At 48.3% G+C, this 22500-nt stretch overlaps 3 protein-coding genes and 2 long non-coding RNA genes across 5 annotated transcripts in view; 2 read left to right on the top strand and 3 right to left on the bottom strand.

Annotated features, from left to right (window-relative positions):
• The window catches only part of LOC137803402 (zinc finger protein 665-like), a 3314-nt gene extending 1716 nt beyond the window's left edge, over positions 1–1598 (bottom strand). Inside the window, exons 1-2 of the mRNA XM_068601836.1 lie at positions 1097–1598; positions 1–610 (exon numbers count right to left, since the gene is read on the bottom strand). The exon at positions 1–610 is cut by the window's left edge and continues 1716 nt beyond it. Of these exons, the coding sequence (XP_068457937.1) occupies positions 1–610; positions 1097–1219 (733 nt within the window). The 5' untranslated portion in view covers positions 1220–1598. The remainder of the gene's footprint in view (positions 611–1096) is intronic.
• LOC137803406 (uncharacterized) lies at positions 1233–3649 on the top strand. The gene is made up of 3 exons (XR_011080058.1): positions 1233–1413; positions 2452–3004; positions 3400–3649. It is a non-coding gene; the product is annotated as an uncharacterized lncRNA (long non-coding RNA).
• On the bottom strand, positions 2202–18829 carry acss1 (acyl-CoA synthetase short chain family member 1). The gene is made up of 14 exons (XM_068601837.1): positions 18510–18829; positions 17132–17228; positions 15667–15866; positions 13442–13617; positions 12826–12978; positions 9784–9931; positions 8811–8948; positions 8262–8354; positions 6930–7042; positions 4161–4287; positions 3913–4040; positions 3460–3523; positions 2871–3007; positions 2202–2747 (listed from the first exon to the last, which is right to left on the bottom strand). Exons 1-14 carry the CDS (start codon positions 18799–18801, stop codon positions 2541–2543), a joined length of 2073 nt encoding a protein of 690 aa, XP_068457938.1. The 5' UTR covers positions 18802–18829; the 3' UTR covers positions 2202–2540.
• Positions 11306–18867, top strand: LOC137803407 (uncharacterized). Its single transcript, XR_011080059.1, has 3 exons — positions 11306–11476; positions 13451–13595; positions 18535–18867. It is a non-coding gene; the product is annotated as an uncharacterized lncRNA (long non-coding RNA).
• A 967-nt stretch (positions 18868–19834) lies between these two features.
• Positions 19835–22402, bottom strand: LOC137803404 (zinc finger protein 79-like). The gene is made up of 5 exons (XM_068601838.1): positions 22243–22402; positions 21355–21640; positions 21224–21279; positions 21107–21146; positions 19835–21038 (listed from the first exon to the last, which is right to left on the bottom strand). The coding sequence occupies exons 1-5, from the start codon at positions 22357–22359 to the stop codon at positions 19897–19899; spliced, it is 1641 nt and encodes a 546-aa protein (XP_068457939.1). The 5' UTR covers positions 22360–22402; the 3' UTR covers positions 19835–19896.
• Positions 22403–22500: the final 98 nt, after the last annotated feature.

Raw genomic sequence — 22500 nt, 5'->3', positions numbered from 1 at the left:
GCTCTGATTGGCCGCTCGCCTCCACCTGAGCGCCTCCTTCAGCTTCACGGACGCTCCTCTGATCACATGATGGTAGCTTGTCTTTCTGCTCATGAAGTCTCTCCAGGTCCTGGTTCTCCTCCTGAAGTCTCTTCTGCTCCTGGTTCTCCTCCTGAAGTCTCTTCTGCTCCTGGTTCTCCTCCTGAAGTCTCTTCTGCTCCTGGTTCTCCTCCTGAAGTCTCTTCTGCTCCTGGTTCTCCTCCTGAAGTCTCTTCTGCTCCTGGTTCTCCTCCTGAAGTCTCTTCTGCTCCTGGTTCTCCTCCTGAAGTCTCTTCTGCTCCTGGTTCTCCTCCTGAAGTCTCTTCTGCTCCTGGTTCTCCTCCTGAAGTCTCTTCTGCTCCTGGTTCTCCTCCTGAAGTCTCTTCTGCTCCTGGTTCTCTTCCTGAAGTCTCTTCTGCTCCTGGTTCTCTTCCTGAAGTCTCTTCTGCTCCTGGTTCTCCTCCTGAAGTCTCTTCTGCTCTTGGTTCTCCTCCTGAAGTCTCTCCAGGTTCTCCTGGTTCTCCTCCAGCAGCCTCCTTAGGTCCTGCAGCAGAACCTCACAGCACCTCCTCATCACAGTCAGAAGCTCCTCCTGGAACACAGTTTACCATGAGAGGAACAGTCATTAAGTACTACATGCAAATGTAGTACAATATAAAGTACTACATATACCTATGAGATGTAGTACAGTATAAAATACTACATGTACCTATGAGATGTAGTACAGTATAAAATACTACATGTACCTCTGAGGTGTAGTGCAGTATAACATTTACTTCTGAGATGTAGTACAGTATTAAATACTACACGTACCTCTGATGTGTAGTAAAGTATAAAGTACTACACGTACCTCTGATGTGTAGTACAGTATAAAGTACTACACGTACGTCTGAAGTGTAGTACAGTATAAAGTACTACACGTACGTCTGAGGTGTAGTACAGTATAAAGTACTACACGTACGTCTGAGGTGTAGTATAGCATAAAGTACTACATGTACCTCTGAGAGATGGGGGAGGAAAAGGTACTCCAGTAAAGTACCTCAGACTTGTAGTACTTGTACATCACAATCAGACTGACCTCCATCTTTGAGGCTTCTTCTTCTTCGTCTCTCTCTTTGAGGCGCAGACAGATTTCCGTTCCCGCCGCCACCATGAAGTCCTCCACGCGCTGCTGCACGCGCTGCTGCACGCAGGACCACATCCTGCTACACACCTGTTCAACACGTTCACGGGAATGAAACGCTTTAAGGTTTGCTTTCGCTCCACCGGGCGGCCATTGCTGCACCGCCACTTACGGCTGTTTTTACGACAGCTGTCGTGAAGGGAAGTCGCCCGCTGCCCCCTGCTGGCCGGAGGCCAAAGCGCAGCAGGAGAAATGTATCCCCTCCATCACAGGTAAAGTACCAAACGCTGCAGTTGCAAAAGCAGGGAGTCGTCCAGTCAACGCAGGTTGCCCGTCTCAAACAACACCCCGAACAGCCGGAAGTTCCGCTCTTTAATAAACGGGTTTCCGTCATCAACATATCATCAGCAAAGTAACATCTAACCCGCCAACGTTTCATCCCTTCGCTCCAAGTTGAAGTTACCGTCGGTCTAGTTCGTTAACGTTAACGTTAACGTTAACGTTAACGTTAACGTTAACGTTAACGTTAACGTTAACGTTAACGTTAACGTCATGACGTTAGCTAACGGTAGCGTAATAACGGTAGCGTCATGACGCATCACAACGTTAACGTTAACGTTAACGTTAACGTTAACGTTAACGTTAACGTTAACGTTAACGTTAACGTTAACGTTAACGTTAACGTTAACGTTAACGTTAACGTTAACGTTAACGTTAACGTTAACGTTAACGTTAACGTTGTGATGCGTCATGACGCTACCGTTATTACGCTACCGTTAGCTAACGTCATGACGCTACCGTTATTACGCTACCGTTAGCTAACGTCATGACGCTACCGTTCATCGGTAATGGTCCTTCCACAAGTTCACCAACTTATGATCATTTAGTTTAAAACAATAATAATTTCATTAAATTAAAAACACAGACCTCATGTTTATGAGTACATTTTTATTTCTTCACATTTTGGATCAACTGTCAAAAAACTATTTCAGCTGTGAACTATAAATCTATAAAAATCTTTCTACGTTCACAGTTCATTAATCTGTGTTAAAATCTAGTCTGAAAAATTACAAATGTAATGCTTTTCATTTTTTATGACCCAAACGTCTTGATTTTAATGTTAAAATTCAGATTTTTATCAAGAAAATTGTGAACATTAGAGTTTAGTTTAGAAACGTAAACATAGATTTTCTTTCACATAAAACTAATTGTTGTGTTAAACGTTCAGACTCGTCTTAAAGGGACAGTACCTCCTCCCCCGGTACAGCTTTTATGCTAAGCTAGGCTAAGTGTGTCCTGTTCCTTTTAAGGGCCTTAGATTCGGTCCATGAAGACTAGGTCGACCTGAGGAACGATGATGTCATCGCTACCTGAGGCCCCGTCCACTTCCTCCTGCGTCTTAAAGAGACGGTGACGAGGAGCTCTCCTTCTTCTCTCCTTCCTGCCGCTTCCTGTGCTGCTCGTGGGCCTCGATGACCTCGTCCACCACGGACGGGTCGTCCAGCGTCGACACGTCACCGAGGTCACCTGTGGTTCCCATGGCGACCTTCCTGAGGATCCGCCTCATGATCTTCCCGGAGCGAGTCTTCGGCAGCCGCTTCACCACCTGAGGGATGGCAGGAAAGAGCCACGGCTGTGAGGAACGCCTTAACGCACCTGGAGGGCCTCCAGGTGACCTCACCGGGAAGTGACCTCACCAGGAAGTGACCTCACCAGGAAGTGACCTCACCAGGAAGTGCTCCGGCACGGCGTATCTGGCGATCTTGGTGGAGACAAGTTCTCTGAGCTGCTGGAGGACGACGACGGAGGAAGAGGAGGAGGAAGAGGAGGAAGAGTAGTCCTTCAAGACCACGAAGGCAAACGGTACTGAGGACACACACACACACACACACACACACACACACACCTAGTTGACTTCATCAAAAGCAGGAAGAACTACAAAATGCTTAATCAAAGATCTTCTCCTCGTCTTCTTAATGAACTCTTTAGATTATTAAAAACAGAAATCAGGTGTTTGATGGATGATTATCCTGCTCTCTGATTGGCTCCTTAAAATTAACATAAAACCTAGTTTTCTTTTGTTTGTGGTACTAGGTATAACTCGTAGTACTAGTAGTATTTGTCTGTTCCTTGTCGACCAGCAGGTGGCAGCAGAGCTCAACTAGACGCTGATGTGAAATGTATATTATAAATATAGATTTATCACTAGAACCGCCTCTGTGATGATATGAAGTGTATAATAATGTCTGTCTTATTAGGTCTTAAAGCTCTTTGTCAATGAGAGTAGCAGCAAAGCATCATGGGAGTTCAGGTCTCACCTTCTCCTTTGATCTCGTGAGGGAACCCGATCACAGCCGACTCTGGAACCTCTGGATGCTCATCCTGTGAAAGAGCATTAGTAGTAGTAGTAGTATTAATATTGTTATTATTATTCTTGTTATTATTATTGGTATTGGTATTATTTTTATTATTATTCTCAGTGGGAACTCTCATCTCATTTCAATCTCATCAGGATTAATTTCATTATATTAAATCATTTCTAATTAATCTGCTTTTTATCTTATTTATTCAGATTTCATCTCAATAAATATTTATCGATGTGTTTGAATCTGATCTCATGTTTTCTTCTTTCAACTTGTTTCTTCTCTTGTGATACTAATTCTTTATTTGTGGACTAAATGTTCCAGGAGGTGAGATGTCTGTTTCCTTCATTCATGACTCATCATGTCGTATTAATTATTAAAATAACTGCGCGTCAGCGTTAGCATCACCAGCACGTCCTCAATCTCCGCCGTGCCGAGCCGGTGGCCGCTGACGTTGATGACGTCGTCCATCCGGCCGGTGATCTGGTAGAAGCCGTCCTGCGAGCGCAGCGCGCCGTCTCCAGTGAAGTAGCAACCTGAGCGGCGGGACGAGGACTGATGACCGTGTGTGTGTGTGTGTGTGTGTGTGTGTGTGTGTGTGTGTGTGTGTGTGTATATCTATATATGTATATGTGTAGAACAACACAGGAACTGACCTGGGTACGGCTTGAAATAGGCGTCCAGGAAGCGCTGCTGGTCTCCGTAGATGCCGCGGGCCATGCCGGGCCACGGTTGGCTGATGCACAGAGCTCCTCCCACTCCGTTACCGGCCAGACGCTCGCCCTGACAACACGGCGGGGAAGCGCTCAGAAAACACAAAGTACATGCTAACGAGTGCACACCGACAATTACACGCTAACCAGTTTACGCAAACGAGTACACGCTAATGATAACATGCCTACAAGTGCAAGCTAACGAGTACACCCTTACGATAACATGCCTACAAGTGCAAGCTAACGAGTACACGCTAATGATAACATGCCTACAAGTGCAAGCTAACGAGTACACGCTAATGATAACATGCCTACAAGTGCAAGCTAACGAGTACACGCTAATGATAACATGCCTACAAGTGCAAGCTAACGAGTACACGCTAATGATAACATGCCTACAAGTGCAAGCTAACGAGTACACGCTAATGATAACATGCCTACAAGTGCAAGCTAACGAGTACACGCTAATGATAACATGCCTACAAGTGCAAGCTAACGAGTACACGCTAATGATAACATGCCTACAAGTGCAAGCTAACGAGTACACCCTTACGATAACATGCCTACAAGTGCAAGCTAACGAGTACACGCTAATGATAACATGCCTACAAGTGCAAGCTAACGAGTACACGCTAACGATAACATGCCTACAAGTGCAAGCTAACGAGTACACGCCTACGATAACATGCCTACAAGTGCAAGCTAACGAGTACACGCTAACGATAACATGCCTACAAGTGCAAGCTAACGAGTACACGCTAACGATAACATGCCTACAAGTGCAAGCTAACGAGTACACACTAACGATCACATGGCTACAAGTGCAAGCTAACGAGTACACGCTAACACGTGAACTACATGCCAAGTCCGTTTGTCCTCTGTGGGCTCCTGTAGAAACAGACTCCATTGAGAGGACCTGCTCTGTAGCGATATGAAGGACTTGTGCTAAGCTACAAAAACACGACTCATTCAAGCTAACAAAACCGTGCTATGCTTACGAAAAAACAAAGTCTCTGTTTCAGGTGATTAAACACAAATGAAAGCATAAGTCATTATTATTATTATTATTATTATTATTATTATTATTATTATTACATCCTGGTCCTTTAAATGTTTATGTGTTAATCTTCCACGGCTAACCGTCACATTGAAGTAGATTTAGAGGTATTTGTACTTGTACGCTTTTATTTTATACTTAAACGGAAGTTTTACTTTCATAATCTGACATCTTTTGTTTATAGATGCTATAAATATTGTTATATATTCTAGATAAACGACCCACTCATATAAAATATATAACAATAAAATGTATTCTGCTGCTTTTGTTCCTATTTGCTGATGGTAGTACTCGTATAAATATTCCTAGACTGCAGTTTTTCTCTGAACAGAAGAGATTCGCTCTATCGATGAAACCCACGAGGACGTCGGAGAGGATCGCAGCGAAAGGGATGTGACCTCGACCTCCTGAGGAGGAAGAGGAGGAGGAGGAGAAGTGATCTCATCTAATCTGCTCTCAGTGACCGGCGGCCATGATGAGAAACCCTCGAGCGTCTGCAGATTACGCTCCTTTAGCGGATAATGACTTCTGAAAGTCTGTTAATCAAAGCAAACAGATGCTGCCGCTGCTTCTGATGGACAGATTAGAGAGAGAGAGAACGAGAGAGAGAGAGCGAGAGAGAGAGAGAGAGAGAGAGAGAGAGAGAGAGAGAGAGAGAACGAGAGAGCGAGAGCGAGAGCGAGAGAGAGAGAGAGAGAGAGAGACTTCCTGCATCTAAAGGTCACGAGGCATCGATCAGAAACCCAGAATTCACTTTAGTTCTGACTCACTGATGATTTTGAGTTACACGTCACCGTCTTCAGGGACGGTAACATATTAGCATCGTAGGGCTACGTGTCTCTGGTTAGCATCGTAGGGCTACGTGTTTCTGGTTAGCATCGTGGGGCTACGTGTTTCTGGTTAGCATCGTAGGGCAACGTGTTTCTGGTTAGCATCGTAGGGCAACGTGTTTCTGGTTAGCATCGTAGGGCAACGTGTTTCTGGTTAGCATCGTAGGGCTACGTGTCTCTGGTTAGCATCGTAGGGCTACGTGTCTCTGGTTAGCATCGTAGGGCAACGTGTTTCTGGTTAGCATCGTAGGGCAACGTGTTTCTGGTTAGCATCGTAGGGCTACGTGTCTCTGGTTAGCATTGTAGGGCTACGTGTCTCTGGTTAGCATCGTAGGGCAACGTGTTTCTGGTTAGCATCGTAGGGCTACGTGTCTCTGGTTAGCATCGTAGGGCTACGTGTCTCTGGTTAGCATCGTAGGGCAACGTGTTTCTGGTTAGCATCGTAGGGCTACGTGTCTCTGGTTAGCATCGTAGGGCTACGTGTTTCTGGTTAGCATCGTAGGGCAACGTGTTTCTGGTTAGCATCGTAGGACTACGTGTCTCGGGTAGCATCGTAGGGCTACGTGTCTCGGGTTAGCGCCGTAGTGCTACGTATCTCTGGTTAGCATCGTAGAGCTACATGCCTCGGTTTAGCATCGTAGGGCTACGTGTCTCGGGTCAGCATTTTAGGGCTACGTGTCTCGGGTTAGCGCCGTAGTGCTACGTGTCTCGGGTTAGCATCGTAGGGCTACATGTCTCGGGTTAGCATCGTAGGGCTACATGTCTCGGGTTAGCATCGTAGGGCTACATGTCCTGGGTTAGCATCCTCGTGCTAGTGCGTCTCACCTTCTCTCCCATGAGCTCCGGCTGGATCCCAAAGAACGGCCTCATGGCCATCGCTGGGACGATGGCGGCTCCGTCCTCCGCCGGCCGCGGGGCGATGCACACTCCTCCGGTCTCTAGGGGGCGCCACGGAGGACCGTTACTCTTCATCAGAGAAGAGGAGCGCTTCACGCTTCATGAGGCGTTTGAGTGCAGCTGGGATTGTTCATCACTGATATTAAAACCGACGGATCCTTCATCAAACGTCTTTTAATGGTGTTATTCATCCGTCACGTGTGTAGATATTTTATCATTTATAAGTAGAAACATTGACGCTCTATATTATTATATAACAGCAGTTCTTCTGCTGGCCACTAGAGGGCCGCACATGTCGCTTCTACAAGCAGCTTTAATTCCCTTTAATTTCTTAATTTATTGGGGGATTTTTCTCCTTTTAAGAGAAAGCAGCAGCTGGCAGAGAGTTTAAGTCTGATTTAAAAACAACACACACACTCAGTGTGTGCGATTGTCGAGGAATTAGGTCACACACACACACACACACACACACACACAGTCTTGGGGTGTAAGTGAGGATTTGATCTTAATTCATTTCCTGCAGAGCTGCAGATGTTCTGCTGATAATCGCTCATCAGGGAGATCTTCCTCTTTCTGCAAACTAGCTGTTCTCCAGCTCCTCTAGGGGGCGCCGCGACGCTCCTCTAGGGGGCGCCGCGACGCTCCTCTAGGGGGCGCCGCGACGCTCCTCTAGGGGGCGCCGCGACGCTCCTCTAGGGGGCGCCGCGACGCTCCTCTAGGGGGCGCCGCGACGCTCCTCTAGGGGGCGCCGCGACGCTCCTCTAGGGGGCGCCGCGACGCTCCTCTAGGGGGCGCCGCGACGCTCCTCTAGGGGGCGCCGCGACGCTCCTCTAGGGGGCGCCGTGATTAATTGATTTATTAAAACCACTCGTGAAAGTAAACAGAAATACTATTGACAATAAAAAGAATAAACAAGGTTCATGAAAACAAATAAAAATGAAAAGAGGATTAAAATAAAATTGTAGTTTGGTCTGTTATTCTATTGATTATATTATTATATATATATATATATATATATATATATATATATATATATATATATATATATATATATATGTGTGTGTGTATATATATACATATGTATATATATACATATATGTATATGTATATATATACATATATGTATATGTATATATATACATATATGTATATGTATATATATATATATATATATATATATATATATATATATATATGTATACATATGTAGTTAAATATAATTATTACTGTTATTGTAATAATTAATATGATGCGTCTCACCTGTCTGCCACCAGGTGTCCACTAGAGGGCAGCGCCCGTCTCCAACCACGCTGTGGAACCAGTGCCACGCCTCGTGGTTAATGGGTTCTCCCACTACACACACACACACACACACACACACACAGGGTTCTGCAGGTACTTTTACTTCGGATACTTCAAGTACAACTTGGTGCTGATACGTCTCCTGACAGGAACTGTGTGCATTATTTAGAGGAATTCAATAACTCCCCCGGAGAGACGTTCATGTCTAGAGAGACGCTGAGAGGCTACAGAAGCCCGGGAGGGACAAACCAGAGCTACTTACACGCAGTTTCCTTTAAGAAAGACTTTTACTCCAGAACTTTGATAGTACTTCATGAGAGGTGAAGTACTATCAAAGAGGTTCTGGGACAGGGATGTTATGAGTACAGATTGTAAAGCCCTCCGAGGCAAATCTTGTATTTGTGATTTTGGGCTGTACAAAACACTGAATTGAATTGAGAGTACAGGAGTACTTCATGAGAGTACAGGAGTACTTCATGAGAGTACAGGAGTACTTCTTCCTGGTACCTGATCCCAGCGTCCTGAGAGACGAGCGGTCGTACTTCTTCACGAAGCTCTGGTCGTATTTCAGCAGCAGACGAAGAGCCGTAGGAGCTGCATAGAACTGAGAGATGCTGAGACGCTGCACCGTCTCCCAGTAGCGCCCTGAGGGGGAGGGACATGCACCTGTCACTCAAAGAGGCCACGCCCCCAGACTTCCAGCTTCAATCTAAATGAAACAGGTTGAAGAGAAGGTTGTCATGAAGTCCGTCCTCTGTCTCAGGGTTCTGGTCCTACCTGAGTCTAGTGAACAGGTGGAGGGTTCTGGTCCTACCTGGGTCTCGTGAACAGGTGGAGGGTTCTGGTCCTACCTGGGTCTAGTGAACAGGTGGAGGGTTCTGGTCCTACCTGAGTCTCGTGAACAGGTGGAGGGTTCTGGTCCTACCTGGGTCTAGTGAACAGGTGGAGGGTTCTGGTCCTACCTGAGTCTCGTGAACAGGTGGAGGGTTCTGGTCCTACCTGAGTCTAGTGAACAGGTGGAGGGTTCTGGTCCTACCTGAGTCTCGTGAACAGGTGGAGGGTTCTGGTCCGACCTGGGTCTAGTGAACAGGTGGAGGGTTCTGGTCCTACCTGAGTCTAGTGAACAGGTGGAGGGTTCTGGTCCTACCTGGGTCTAGTGAACAGGTGGAGGGTTCTGGTCCTACCTGGGTCTAGTGAACAGGTGGAGGGTTCTGGTCCTACCTGAGTCTAATGAACAGGTGGAGGGTTCTGGTCCTACCTGGGTCTAGTGAACAGGTGGAGGGTTCTGGTCCTACCTGGGTCTAGTGAACAGGTGGAGGGTTCTGGTCCTACCTGGGTCTAGTGAACAGGTGGAGGGTTCTGGTCCTACCTGGGTCTAGTGAACAGGTGGAGGGTTCTGGTCCTACCTGAGTCTAGTGAACAGGTGGAGGGTTCTGGTCCTACCTGGGTCTAGTGAACAGGTGGAGGGTTCTGGTCCTACCTGGGTCGGGGTACACTGGCGTGCTCTCGAACAGGACCGTGGTGGCCCCGTTGCTCAGCGGGCCGTAGACCACGTAGCTGTGTCCCGTGATCCAGCCCACGTCAGCCATGCAGCCGAACACGTCTCCGTCCTGGTGGTCGAACACGTACTGAGGAGTCACGACACGGGACACGTCACGACACGGGACACGACACGGGACACGTCACAGGACACGACACGGGACACGGTCACGACACAGGACACGACACGGGACACGTCACGACACGGGACACGTCACGACACGGGACACGTCACACGGTCACGGTTTATGTTTTTATTCCATTATCTTCACAAACATCAAGCCAATCCCTCACACACACACACACACACAGACTCACACACACACACACACACACAGACTCACACACACACACACACAGAGACTCACACACACACAGACTCACACACACACACACACACACAGACTCACACACACACACACACAGAGACTCACACACACACAGACTCACACACACACACTCACACACAGAGACTCACACACACACACACAGACTCACACACACACACACACACAAAGACTCACACACACACAGACTCACACACACACACACAGACTCACACACGCACACACACACACACACACACACAAAGACTCACACACACACACACACACAGACTCACACACACACACACAGAGACTCACACAGACACACACAGACTCACACACACACACACACACACAGAGACTCACACAGACACACACAGACTCACACACACACAGACTCACACACACACACACACACACACACACACAGAGACTCACACAGACACACACAGACTCACACACACACACACACACACACACACACACACAGAGACTCACACAGACACACACAGACTCACACACACACAGACTCACACACACACACACACACACACACACAGAGACTCACACAGACACACACACACACACAAAGACTCACACACACGCACACACACACACAAAGACTCACACACACACACACACACACACACACACACACAAAGACTCACACACACACACACACACACACACACACACACACACACAAAGACTCACACACACACAGACTCACACATACACACACACACACACACACACACAAAGACTCACACACACACAGACTCACACATACACACACACACACACACACACACACAAAGACTCACACACACACAGACTCACACACACACTCACACACACACACACACAAAGACTCACACACACACAGACTCACACACACACACACACACACACACACAAAGACTCACACACACACAGACTCACACACACACACACACACACACACACAAAGACTCACACACACACAGACTCACACACACACACACAGACTCACACACACACACACACACACACAAAGACTCACACACACACAGACTCACACACACGCCCCCCCCCCCTCCTCTCGTTGTGTAACTGCTCTCCTTTGTCTTCGTGTCCTCGTTTCCACGGCGACCTGAATCACTGAATCACAACAGACTTCATGTTGTCGTTGTCGTTGTTGTTTTTGTCGACTTTCACTCACAAATAACACATTTACACTGCAGCCGTCTGAAGGAGGTAGGGAAGGAAAGGAGGTGATGTGAAAGGAGACGAGGAGGCATAGGAGGCAGGGAAAGACTAGGAGATGAGGTAAGAAGGCCACAAATGAAAGAAGGAAGTAAGGAAGGACACGAGGAAGTAAGGAAGGAGACTTTCTTCCTGGACCTTGAACGCCTCTAGTTCTTTGCAGCGTGTTGTTGAGCTTTTGTCTCAGCGGATGTGATGCTAATCCTGAGTAGCATCACGCTAGGGAAATGAACATTCATGTTTGTATAACGGGGGAGAATCCTCTGGAGTTTGTGGGTCATGTTCATGTTGCATTGTGTTGTACACGTGTAGAACGACTCATGTGCTCCTGCAGGGGGTGCAGGGGGTGCAGGGTGTGTAGGGTGTGTAGGTTGTGTAGGTTGTGTAGAATGTGTAGGTTGTGTAGGTTGTGTAGGTTGTGTAGGTTGTGTAGGTTGTGCAGGTTGTGTAGGTTGTGCAGGTTGTGTAGGTTGTGTAGGTTGTGTAGGTTGTGTAGGTTGTGTAGAATGTGTAGGTTGTGTAGAATGTGTAGGTTGTGTAGGTTGTGTAGGTTGTGTAGGTTGTGTAGGTTGTGCAGGTTGTGTAGGTTGTGCAGGTTGTGTAGGTTGTGTAGGTTGTGCAGGTTGTGTAGGTTGTGTAGAATGTGTAGGTTGTGTAGGATGTGTAGGTTGTGTAGGATGTGTAGAATGTGTAGGTTGTGTAGAATGTGTAGGTTGTGTAGGTTGTGTAGGTTGTGCAGGTTGTGCAGGTTGTGTAGGTTGTGTAGGTTGTGTAGGTTGTGTAGGATGTGCAGGTTGTGTAGGATGTGTAGGTTGTGTAGGTTGTGTAGGATGTGTAGGTTGTGTAGGTTGTGTAGGTTGTGTAGGTTGTGTAGGATGTGTAGGTTGTGTAGGTTGTGTAGGTTGTGTAGGATGTGTAGGTTGTGTAGGTTGTGTAGGATGTGTAGGTTGTGTAGGTTGTGTAGGTTGTGTAGGATGTGCAGGTTGTGTAGGATGTGTAGGTTGTGTAGGTTGTGTAGGATGTGTAGGTTGTGTAGGTTGTGTAGGTTGTGTAGGTTGTGTAGGATGTGTAGGTTGTGTAGGTTGTGTAGGTTGTGTAGGATGTGTAGGTTGTGTAGGTTGTGTAGGATGTGTAGGTTGTGTAGGTTGTGTAGGTTGTGTAGGATGTGTAGGTTGTGTAGGTTGTGTAGGTTGTGTAGGTTGTGTAGGTTGTGTAGGTTGTGTAGCTGTCACATCAGAGGCTCTGGTGTCGCTTCATGTGAGTACCAGGATGTTGAGAGTGAGGAAGACCTCCTGATGAAGAGTTTTTGGGCCACTGTGGTGAGTAAGGTTGAAGAGCAGAGGAGGTCAACAAGGAGCCAAGGAGGTAGGAAAGGAAAGGGCGAGGTAAGCCAGGAGGAAAGGAAGCAGCACCTGGTGGGTGAGGGAGGCGTACAGCAGGTAGCCCGCCTGCGAGTGCACGAGGCCTTTAGGGAACCCCGTACTTCCTGACGTGTAGAGCAGAAACAACATGGCCTCACTGTCCAGAGGCTCCGGGGGGCAGCGGGGGGGCTGGCAGGACATCACCTGGAGACAGGTACTGTTACTGCTAGTACTACTAGTACTTCTAGTACTACTACTGCAGGACATCACCTGGAGACAGGTACTGTTACTGCTAGTACTACTAGTACTTCTAGTACTACTACTGCAGGACATCACCTGGAGACAGGTACTGTTACTGCTAGTACTACTAGTACTTCTAGTACTACTACTGCAGGACATCACCTGGAGACAGGTACTGTTACTGCTAGTACTACTAGTACTTCTAGTACTACTACTGCAGGACATCACCTGGAGACAGGTACTGTTACTGCTAGTACTACTAGTACTTCTAGTACTACTACTGCAGGACATCACCTGGAGACAGGTACTGTTACTGCTAGTACTACTAGTACTTCTAGTACTACTACTGCAGGACATCACCTGGAGACAGGTACTGTTACTGCTAGTACTACAGGTGTATTAATCAGGTGTATTGATCGGGGCCCACCTCCTCCAGCGGGACGTCCAGCGGTCCCATCACAGCAGGGGTTTCCGTCCTCTGGGCCACGAACACGTGTTGGACGGTTGGACATCTCTTCACTGCTGCGTCCACCGTGGCCTTCAGCTCCAAGAGCCGCCCGCCACGCACACCTTGATTAAAGGTGACCACGGCCTTACACTGGGCTGTGAACACACACACACCTGGGTAATGAGATGGGCTGTGAACACACACACACCTGGGTAATGAGATGGGCTGTGAACACACACACACCTGGGTAATGAGATGGGCTGTGAACACACACACACCTGGGTAATGAGATGGGCTGTGAACACACACACACACACCTGGGTAATGAGATGGGCTCTGAACACACACACACACCTGGGTAATGAGATGGGCTGTGAACACACACACACACACACACCTGGGTAATGAGATGGGCTGTGAACACACACACACCTGGGTAATGAGATGGGCTGTGAACACACACACACCTGGGTAATGAGATGGGCTGTGAACACACACACACACCTGGGTAATGAGATGGGCTGTGAACACACACACACACACACCTGGGTAATGAGATGGGCTGTGAACACACACACACCTGGGTAATGACATGGGCTGTGAACATACACACACCTGGGTAATGAGATGGGCTGTGAACACAGACCGCCGCTAAAGGCTAATGTTAAAGCTGTAATAAACTTTGGTTCAAATGCTCCCAGCATGCTTTGCTGCTGCTCAGCCGTGGAAAGGTCTTGTTTGGGTTTGAAGACGGCAACTGTTTCCTAAACACTGGAGTCCTCGACCAGCGGTCTGAAGGTCGCTGGTCGAGGACTCCAGTGTTTAGGAAACAGTTGCCGTCCTTGAGCTACAGGTAAACACTCCAGTGCGCCAGGTGTTCAGGCTCCGCCCCCCCGCGCTGACCTTCACGCTGCCGCTGAAAACACTTGTAAACAGACTGCAGCGCCGGAGGCCCAACGGCTCTACTCCCCCACCTTTACTGCTAAAATATGATTTTATGACATCGCACAATGATATACAGTCTGTAGAGTCCTCACTATGTTCACCAGCTGGTCTGTAGCTCCTCTGGCTGAGTCTGTAGTTCCTCTGGCTGGGTCTGTAGCTCCTCTACCTGAGTCTGTAGCTCCTCTGGCTGAGTCTGTAGTTCCTCTGGCTGGGTCTGTAGTTCCTCTACCTGAGTCTGTAGTTCCTCTGGCTGGGTTCTGTAGTTCCTTTAGCTGAGTCTGTAGTTCCTCCAAGTGAGTCTGTAGTTCCTCTAGCTGGGTCTGTAATTCCTCTAGCTGAGTCTGTAGTTCCTCCAAGTGAGTCTGTAGTTCATCTAGCTGAGTCTGTAGCTCCTCTACCTGAGTCTGTAGCTCCTTTACCTGAGTCTGTAGTTCCTCTGGCTGAGTCTGTAGCTCCTCTGGCTGAGTCTGTAGCTCCTCTACCTGAGTCTGTAGTTCATCTAGCTGAGTCTGTAGCTCCTCTACCTGAGTCTGTAGCTCCTTTACCTGAGTCTGTAGTTCCTCTGGCTGAGTCTGTAGCTCCTCTGGCTGAGTCTGTAGCTCCTCTACCTGAGTCTGTAGTTCTTCTAGCTGAGTCTGTAGCTCCTCTGGCTGAGTCTGTAGTTCCTCTAGCTGAGTCTGTAGTTCCTCTAGCTGTGTCTGTAGTTCCTCTGGCTGAGTCTGTAGTTCCTATATCCGAGTCTGTAGTTCCTCTAGCTGTGTCTGTAGTTCCTCTGGCTGAGTCTGTAGTTCCTCTAGTTGTGTCTGTGGTTCGTCTGGCTGAGTCTGTAGTTCCTCTAGTTGTGCCTGTAGTTCCTCTGACTGAGTCTGTAGTTCCTCTGGCTGAGTCTGTAGTTCCTCTAGCTGAGTCTGTAGTTCCTCTAGCTGAGTCTGTAGTTCCTCTGGCTGAGTCTGTAGTTCCTCTAGCTGAGTCTGTAGTTCCTCCGGCTGAGTCTGTAGTTCATCTGGCTGAGTCTGTAGTTCCTCTAGTTGTGTCTGTAGTTCCTCTAGTTGTGTCTGTCGTTCCTCTGGCTGAGTCTGTAGTTCCTCTAGCTGTGTCTGTAGTTCCTCTGACTGAGTCTGTAGTTCCTCTGGCTGAGTCTGTAGTTCATCTAGTTGTGTCTGTAGTTCCTCTGGCTGAGTCTGTAGTTCATCTAGTTGTGTCTGTAGTTCCTCTGGCTGAGTCTGTAGTTCCTCTAGCTGAGTCTGTAGGAGACTCACCGTCCTGGATCCTTCCCGCTAGAGCCTCAGCGCTGAAGCCAGCGAACACCACCGTGTGCACCGCGCCGATCCGGGCGCACGCCAACATGGCCGCCACCGCCAGCGGGGACACCGGCATGTAGACGGCGACCCGGTCCCCCTTCTGGATGCCGCGGCTCTTCAGGGCGTTGGCGAGGCGGCAGGTGGTCTCCAGCAGCTCTCTGGTGGCAGACATTAGCACCCTGAGGCGACAGCAGGGACGACGCCTCTGCTGCCCCAAAGGAACATGGCGCCATGCAGGTGAACCTCTGAATCCCTTCAAGCCAACGTTGCAACTCAAGTTGATCCAAAGCAAAGTAACCGCCGCGAAACACTCAGGAGACGGCACGAGTACTTCAATGTGTTCGTGAACCAAGAGACTTTTAGTTCAGTTCCATGTGTTTGCACCAATGTCACAAGTCATTGCAGCGTCACAACACAACAGGAAACACAACGTGCTGACGGAGGAGCGACACCTCTTCTACTCACACATGATGCTCATCAGCAGTAAAAGTTACTCATTGCTCAACTTGTGTTAGGACTTTATGAGCTGAATATTTGTGTTTTGCACAACACATTCCTTTATGATCTGAGATAACCTCAAGACAAGAGGCGATGATGATAAGATACAGATCAGGGTCCTCTGCAGCGAGCAAGGACACTAAAGACTCCACTTTACGACGACATAAAGGGCTTCATCGTCTACAAGAGGACACACAACTATAGACAGGTGAAGTCCCGCCCCTTTCCGGTTGACTAGTACATGACTTCATTTTGAAAAAGAAAAATGTATCACTGATAACGTACAAAAAACAACAAGAGATTTACCAAGCGTTGGTCTCAGCTCCTAAAGGAAGCTAGTGGACAAGTCTTCTCCTAAAGGAAGCTAGTGGACAAGTCTTCTCCTAAAGGAAGCTAGCGGACAAGTCTTCTCCTAAAGGAAGCTAGCGGACAAGTCTTCTCCTAAAGAAAGCTAGTGGACAAGTCTTCTCCTAAAGGAAGCTAGTGGACAAGTCTTCTCCTAAAGGAAGCTAGCGGACAAGTCTTCTCCTAAAGGAAGCTAGCGGACAAGTCTTCTCCTAAAGAAAGCTAGTGGACAAGTCTTCTCCTAAAGGAAGCTAGTGGACAAGTCTTCTCCTAAAGGAAGCTAGCGGACAAGTCTTCTCCTAAAGGAAGCTAGTGGACAAGTCTTCTCCTAAAGGAAGCTAGCGGACAAGTCTTCTCCTACAGGAAGCTAGTAGACAAGTCTTCTCCTAAAGAAAGCTAGTGGACAAGTCTTCTCCTAAAGGAAGCTAGCGGACAAGTCTTCTCCTAAAGGAAGCTAGTGGAAAAGTCTTCTCCTCAAGGAGGTCTCAGTGTGTGTGTGTGTGTGTGTGTGTGTGTGTGTGTGTGTGTGTGTGTGTGTGTGTGTGTGTATCTGTGTGTGTGTGTGTGTGTTTGTTCTCACCTGTAGGTGACCTTCACCTCCGTTCCGGGTTCGTCTCGCTCCCATATCAGAGCCACTCGGTCAGGATGTTTCTCAACGTTGACGTCCAGACAGTTCACTGAAACAGAGAGGACCCTCACACAGTTCACTGAAACAGAGAGGACCCTCACACAGTTCACTGAAACAGAGAGGACCCTCACACAGTTCACTGAAACAGAGAGGACCCTCACACAGTTCACTGAAACAGAGAGGACCCTCACACACACAGTTCACTGAAACAGAGAGGACCATCACACAGTTCACTGAAACAGAGAGGACCCTCACACAGTTCACTGAAACAGAGAGGACCCTCACACAGTTCACTGAAACAGAGAGGTTCCTCACACAGTTCACTGAAACAGAGAGGACCATCACACAGTTCACTGAAACAGAGAGGACCCTCACACAGTTCACTGAAACAGAGAGGTTCCTCACACAGTTCACTGAAACAGAGAGGACCCTCACACAGTTCACTGAAACAGAGAGGTTCCTCACACAGTTCACTGAAACAGAGAGGACCATCACACAGTTCACTGAAACAGAGAGGACCATCACACAGTTCACTGAAACAGAGACGACCCTCACACAGTTCACTGAAACAGAGAGGACCCTCACACAGTTCACTGAAACAGAGAGGACCCTCACACAGTTCACTGAAACAGAGAGGACCCTCACACAGTTCACTGAAACAGAGAGGACCCTCACACAGGTCACTGAAACAGAGAGGACCAGCAGCACTGACTGCTGGTGAAACCTGATGGAAACGTCTTCATTTATCTGCTGATTGAATATTAATCCTGAAACGGGTTTAAGTGTAAGATCCTGTTTGTGTCCTGCAGCAGTTTATGTAACAGAGTAAACCTCCAGCTGTCACTCTGAAGATAACTGGATTACTGCAGACAACTGTTTATGTACTTCATGTACTGCCAGATACTGCTGCTATGTGGTATTAGTACTTGTACTTGTAACAGAGTACCTCTACAGTGTGGTATTAGTACTTGTACTTGTAACAGAGTACCTCTACAGTGTGGTATTAGTACTTGTACTTACATAAGAAGTATTGGTGATCAATAATCCACCTGATGAGAGTTATGTATCAGGTGGATAATTGATCATCAATAATTGATCATTGATTATAATTCATTAATAATGTATTATTAATAATCAATCTTTGATAATTAATAATTGATTATGTATTATTAATCATTAATAATGGATCAATACATATGTATTATTAATGATCAATCTTTGATCATTAATAATTGATTCTGTATTATTAATCATTAATAATGGATCATTAAATATGTATTATTAATTATTGATCATTAATAATGGATCATTAATCATAACCGTAACCCACCGGACACGTTGATCTTCCCCCCCAGGAACCAGCGGATCTTCCCGGCGCGGAGGTCGCAGTCCCGGACCCGGTGGAACGGTTCTTCCCAGCGGAGCCGGTCTGCGGCGGCGGAGCCCCAGAACCGATCCGGATCCGTGACGGACAGCCGGTACAGGTCCCGGTGCGGGAGGCGCGCGAGCGAGCTCCAGGCGCCCGGCGGCGGCAGCGAGGACGCGCACCGGGCCAGACCCGGTCCCGGGCTGCTGCAGCGGCTCAGGAGGGACCGCAAGAGGCCGGTGCCGCGAGCAGCCATGTTGGTCACGAGAGTGCGGCACGCGGACCCGACGCGGCCCTCAGGTGTTCTCAGGTGTCCGCGCCAGTAAACGGGCACGTGACCCGGGACACGTGACCCAATAAAAGGTTGTGAAAGAAGAGAAGGACTTCTTCACTTCTGTTCCTCATCTTGTTTATAGAAACAACCCTGATTCATGGAAATGACACGTATGTTATTCCATTATTATTATTAAAATCATTTTTATTAATTATATCATATTTATTATTATTAATATCATGTTTAATAATTATATCATATTTAGTAATATTGTTAATAAGATCATTTTTAGTATTACAAGTATGATCATTATTATTATTACCATTATTATACTATTATGATTACATTATACTATCATAACCTAACAAATAACTTTATCAGCTGTCGTTCAGATCATCGTATTGATTGTCTCCCTGTGACACCAGAAACTACTATACAAATACTACTACTACTACAAATGCTACTACTACTCCTAATACTACAAATAATATCACTACTAATACTACCATCAATAATACTACTACTACTTCTTATACTACAACTGCTCCTAGTACTACAAATACTACTACTACTAATAAAACCGCTACCACTAATACTTCTACTACTATCATCACTATTATTACTTTATTTTAACTTTTGTGATATTTTATGTTCGAGGTCTTTTTCAGAAGTTATAATTGTGTTGTTGTTGTTGTAGTATGAACCCATAGTTAAGCTCATTCCCGGGTTGTTGTTGTTGTATGAATATGGAGTCACAACAACATCACAGTGATCGTGTTGACCTCTGACCTCAGCGTCAGATACTTTAATCCCTCGTCGTAATCGCTCATAATTCCCACTTGGCTGCCGCCGCATGATAATTAATAATCAGTGTCGGAGTGTTGTCCTGCAGACCAGAGGTCAGATTATGGGATGTAATCCCACCTTTGTGTGTGGACAACAGATCTAATCACCTTCCTGAGGGCTGACTGTGGATCAGCAGACAGAAGAGACTCAACACGACAACATCCTCTCGTCACGTTTATTTCTCTGTGAAAGCGACGCCGTCCGTGAGCTTCGTGCCGGTCTGACGCGAGGTCAGAGGTCAGAGGTCACCGCCTGTTCCCGCTGCAGGTGAGCTTTGGTCCGCAGGTGAGCCTTGAGGAAGGTGAGCAGGCGGAAGTGCTTCCCGCAGCGGCTGCAGCTGTGGGGCGTCTCCCCGGTGTGGATGCTGCGGTGCCGCAGGAAGCTGGTGGCCAGGTTGAAGGTCTTGGCGCAGACGGGGCAGCGGTAGGGTTTCTCCCCGGTGTGGGTGAACTGGTGGTCCCTTAGCTGCTGCTTCATGCCGTAACTCTTCCCGCAGACGTCGCAGTGGAACGGTTTCTCTCCCGTGTGGCTCCTCTGATGAATCTTGAGCTGCGACTGGTGGGGGAACTTCTTGCCGCACACCTCGCAGGCGAAGACGCCGCCGCTGCCGCTGCCGCTGCCGCTGCCGCCGTCATCTCCGGCCGGCAGCTGGTCCGAGTGCTTGCTGATGACATGGCTCCTCAGGCAGCGGTAGCTGCGGCCGCAGACGGAGCAGAGCGGCCGCTCCCCGGTGTGGACGGCCTGGTGGCCGCGCAGGTTGGCGGCCTGCGTGAAGCCCTTCCCACAGACGTCGCACCGGTGCGGCCGCGCCTCCCGGTGCGCCAGCTTGTGCCGCGTCAGGTGGCCGGCGTGGTGGAAGCTCTTCCCGCAGATGTCGCAGACGAACGTCTTGTCGAAGTGGGTGGTCCGGTGCGTCTTCAGCGCGCCGGCGCCGCAATAGCCCTTGCCGCAGACGTCGCAGTGGCAGGTCTTCACGCCAGTGTGCCGCGCCTTCACGTGCAGGTCGCGGTGAGCCTTGTGGTTGAACGTCTTAGGGCAGTAGTCGCAGCCGTACGGCAGCAGCCCGTGCTCCTTGACGCGGTGCTCGCGGAGCCGCAGGATGCCAGCGAACGCCGCCCCACACACCGAGCACAGCGGGTGGGACTTCTTCTGGTGGTCGGACAGCCGCTGGCTGGTCGGGAACAGCTTCCCACACCGGGAACACCGGCAGTGAGGCTCCGCCGGCTCGTCCAGAGGTGCCTCTGAAGCCTTTTTCTTCCGCCGCCTGCGTGTCGCCGAGACGCCGCCCTCCGCCGACGGGTCAGTGCCTAGTGGCGGCCGAGCGTACTCGTGGTCATCGGCCTGCGGAGGAGGGGCAGGGGATCCATCCTCACCTGCAACCAAAGAAGAGTCTGGAACTAGCAGCTCACAGGATCATCTCCTTTTGATGTAGAACACTCACCATTAGCATTAGCATGGCCCTCGGGGGGATCAGCAACGATCTGCAAACAGAAAACAGAAACCGTGTTCAGTCCGTTCGGAGCCGAGAGCATCTTCACTCTCCTGGTTCTCCACTGACCCCATAGACCAGGATGTAGGAGAGTGCTGGGGGGCGCTCGCCTCCACCTGGAACACCTGGAACACAAATGAGAGACACGAGCTGAGCTGAAGCAGCATCAGATGCTCCAGGACCTGAAGACAACAACTCACCTGCTGTTGCCTTCTTTAAACCGGCACTGTTCCTATCAGACTCAGCTGGACCCTTCAGGTCTCCCAGTGAATCCTTCAGGTCTCCCGGTGAATCCTTCAGGTCTCCTACTAGACCCTTCAGGTCTCCCGGTGGGTCCTTCAGGTCTCCCGGTGGATCCTTCAGGTCTCCTAGTGGATCCTTCTGGTCTCCTAGTGGACCCTTCAGGTCTCTTGGAGGCTCAACCATCTTGAGGATTTCCTCGACAGCTTCCACACACAAGTGGTCCACCAGAGCGCTGAGTTTCTCCTGAAGGATGAAGACCTCTCATGATGATGATGATGATGATGATACTCTGATATTTGGTTATATCACCAGAATATGACATCAGCGTGTGAAACACCTGAAGCCCTCACAGGTGATTTATGATGACCTCATAGAATATGAAGCATTTCTAAACCGGATATAAAATAAATAACTTTCACATTAAAGCAGCAGGAACATCAGATATCAGATTTTACTAATCAATCAATACTTTGACGTCAGAAAGGCTCAAACGCAGTACTTTTACCATTTCCACAATGTGAACTTTTACAGCAGTGAAGTATTAAGAAGTACATTTACTGCAGTGAAGTACTACTCTCCAGTGTTAATGCTCATAACCGAACTTATAAAAGGTTTTTATTGTCCTTTTCAACGCGGATTCAACACGTAATGTGTCAAACGTGTTTTAGTTTGTTCTAAAGTTGTACTTTGTTTAACATGTAAGTAACAAACCGAAACATCTTAAATGAGGAGATTTCTTAATGGAGTTTGGTGCTCTTGTCTATTAACCGTAAACTAAACCGCCACTGTCGTAACACCGGAAGCCTTCGGCTACGGAAGCGGTTTCCGTGAAGTGGTTCTCTGACCTCGGTCCGGTGCTTCGGGTCCTCCAGAGAGAGGCTCGATATTCCCTCCCGCAGCGCCGCGGCCAGCGCGTGCACGAGGCGCGCGACTTCGCTCTTAAAACGGCTAAAATCCGACATGTTGAAGGATTCCCGCGCTTAGCAGCCGACTAGCTTAGCAACAAAGAACAGCTCAAGCCGACGGTGCGGGTAACGGAAGTGACGTAGTTGTCTCGTCCAACAAATAATGGCCTCTAAATTAAAAGCACCGGATGCTCCGAT

Source organism: Clinocottus analis, unplaced genomic scaffold, assembly GCF_023055335.1.
Source record: "Clinocottus analis isolate CAN_PGR_092001 unplaced genomic scaffold, fCliAna1.0.p SCAF_55, whole genome shotgun sequence".
NCBI classification, from domain to species: Eukaryota; Metazoa; Chordata; class Actinopteri; order Perciformes; family Cottidae; genus Clinocottus; species Clinocottus analis.
The sequence above is the reverse complement of the archived record's forward strand: the minus strand, read 5'-3'. Positions and strand labels throughout refer to the sequence as shown.

What these genes read in the sequence shown, in the direction of transcription:
- acss1 (XM_068601837.1), bottom strand. Translation starts at nt 18,801, where the DNA reads ATGGCTGCTCGCGGCACCGGCCTCTTGCGGTCCCTCCTGAGCCGCTGC. An exon ending in TGGACGTCCCGCTGGAGGAG is followed by an intron (nt 12,979 to 13,441) that starts GTGGGCCCCGAT and finishes ACCTGTCTCCAG; the next exon opens with GTGATGTCCTGCCAGCCCCC. An exon ending in CGGAGATTGAGGACGTGCTG is followed by an intron (nt 3,524 to 3,912) that starts GTGATGCTAACG and finishes GCTCTTTCACAG; the next exon opens with GATGAGCATCCAGAGGTTCC.
- LOC137803404 (XM_068601838.1), bottom strand. Translation starts at nt 22,359, where the DNA reads ATGTCGGATTTTAGCCGTTTTAAGAGCGAAGTCGCGCGCCTCGTGCAC. An exon ending in ACCCGAAGCACCGGACCGAG is followed by an intron (nt 21,641 to 22,242) that starts GTCAGAGAACCA and finishes TTCATCCTTCAG; the next exon opens with GAGAAACTCAGCGCTCTGGT. An exon ending in TTTAAAGAAGGCAACAGCAG is followed by an intron (nt 21,280 to 21,354) that starts GTGAGTTGTTGT and finishes TTTGTGTTCCAG; the next exon opens with GTGTTCCAGGTGGAGGCGAG.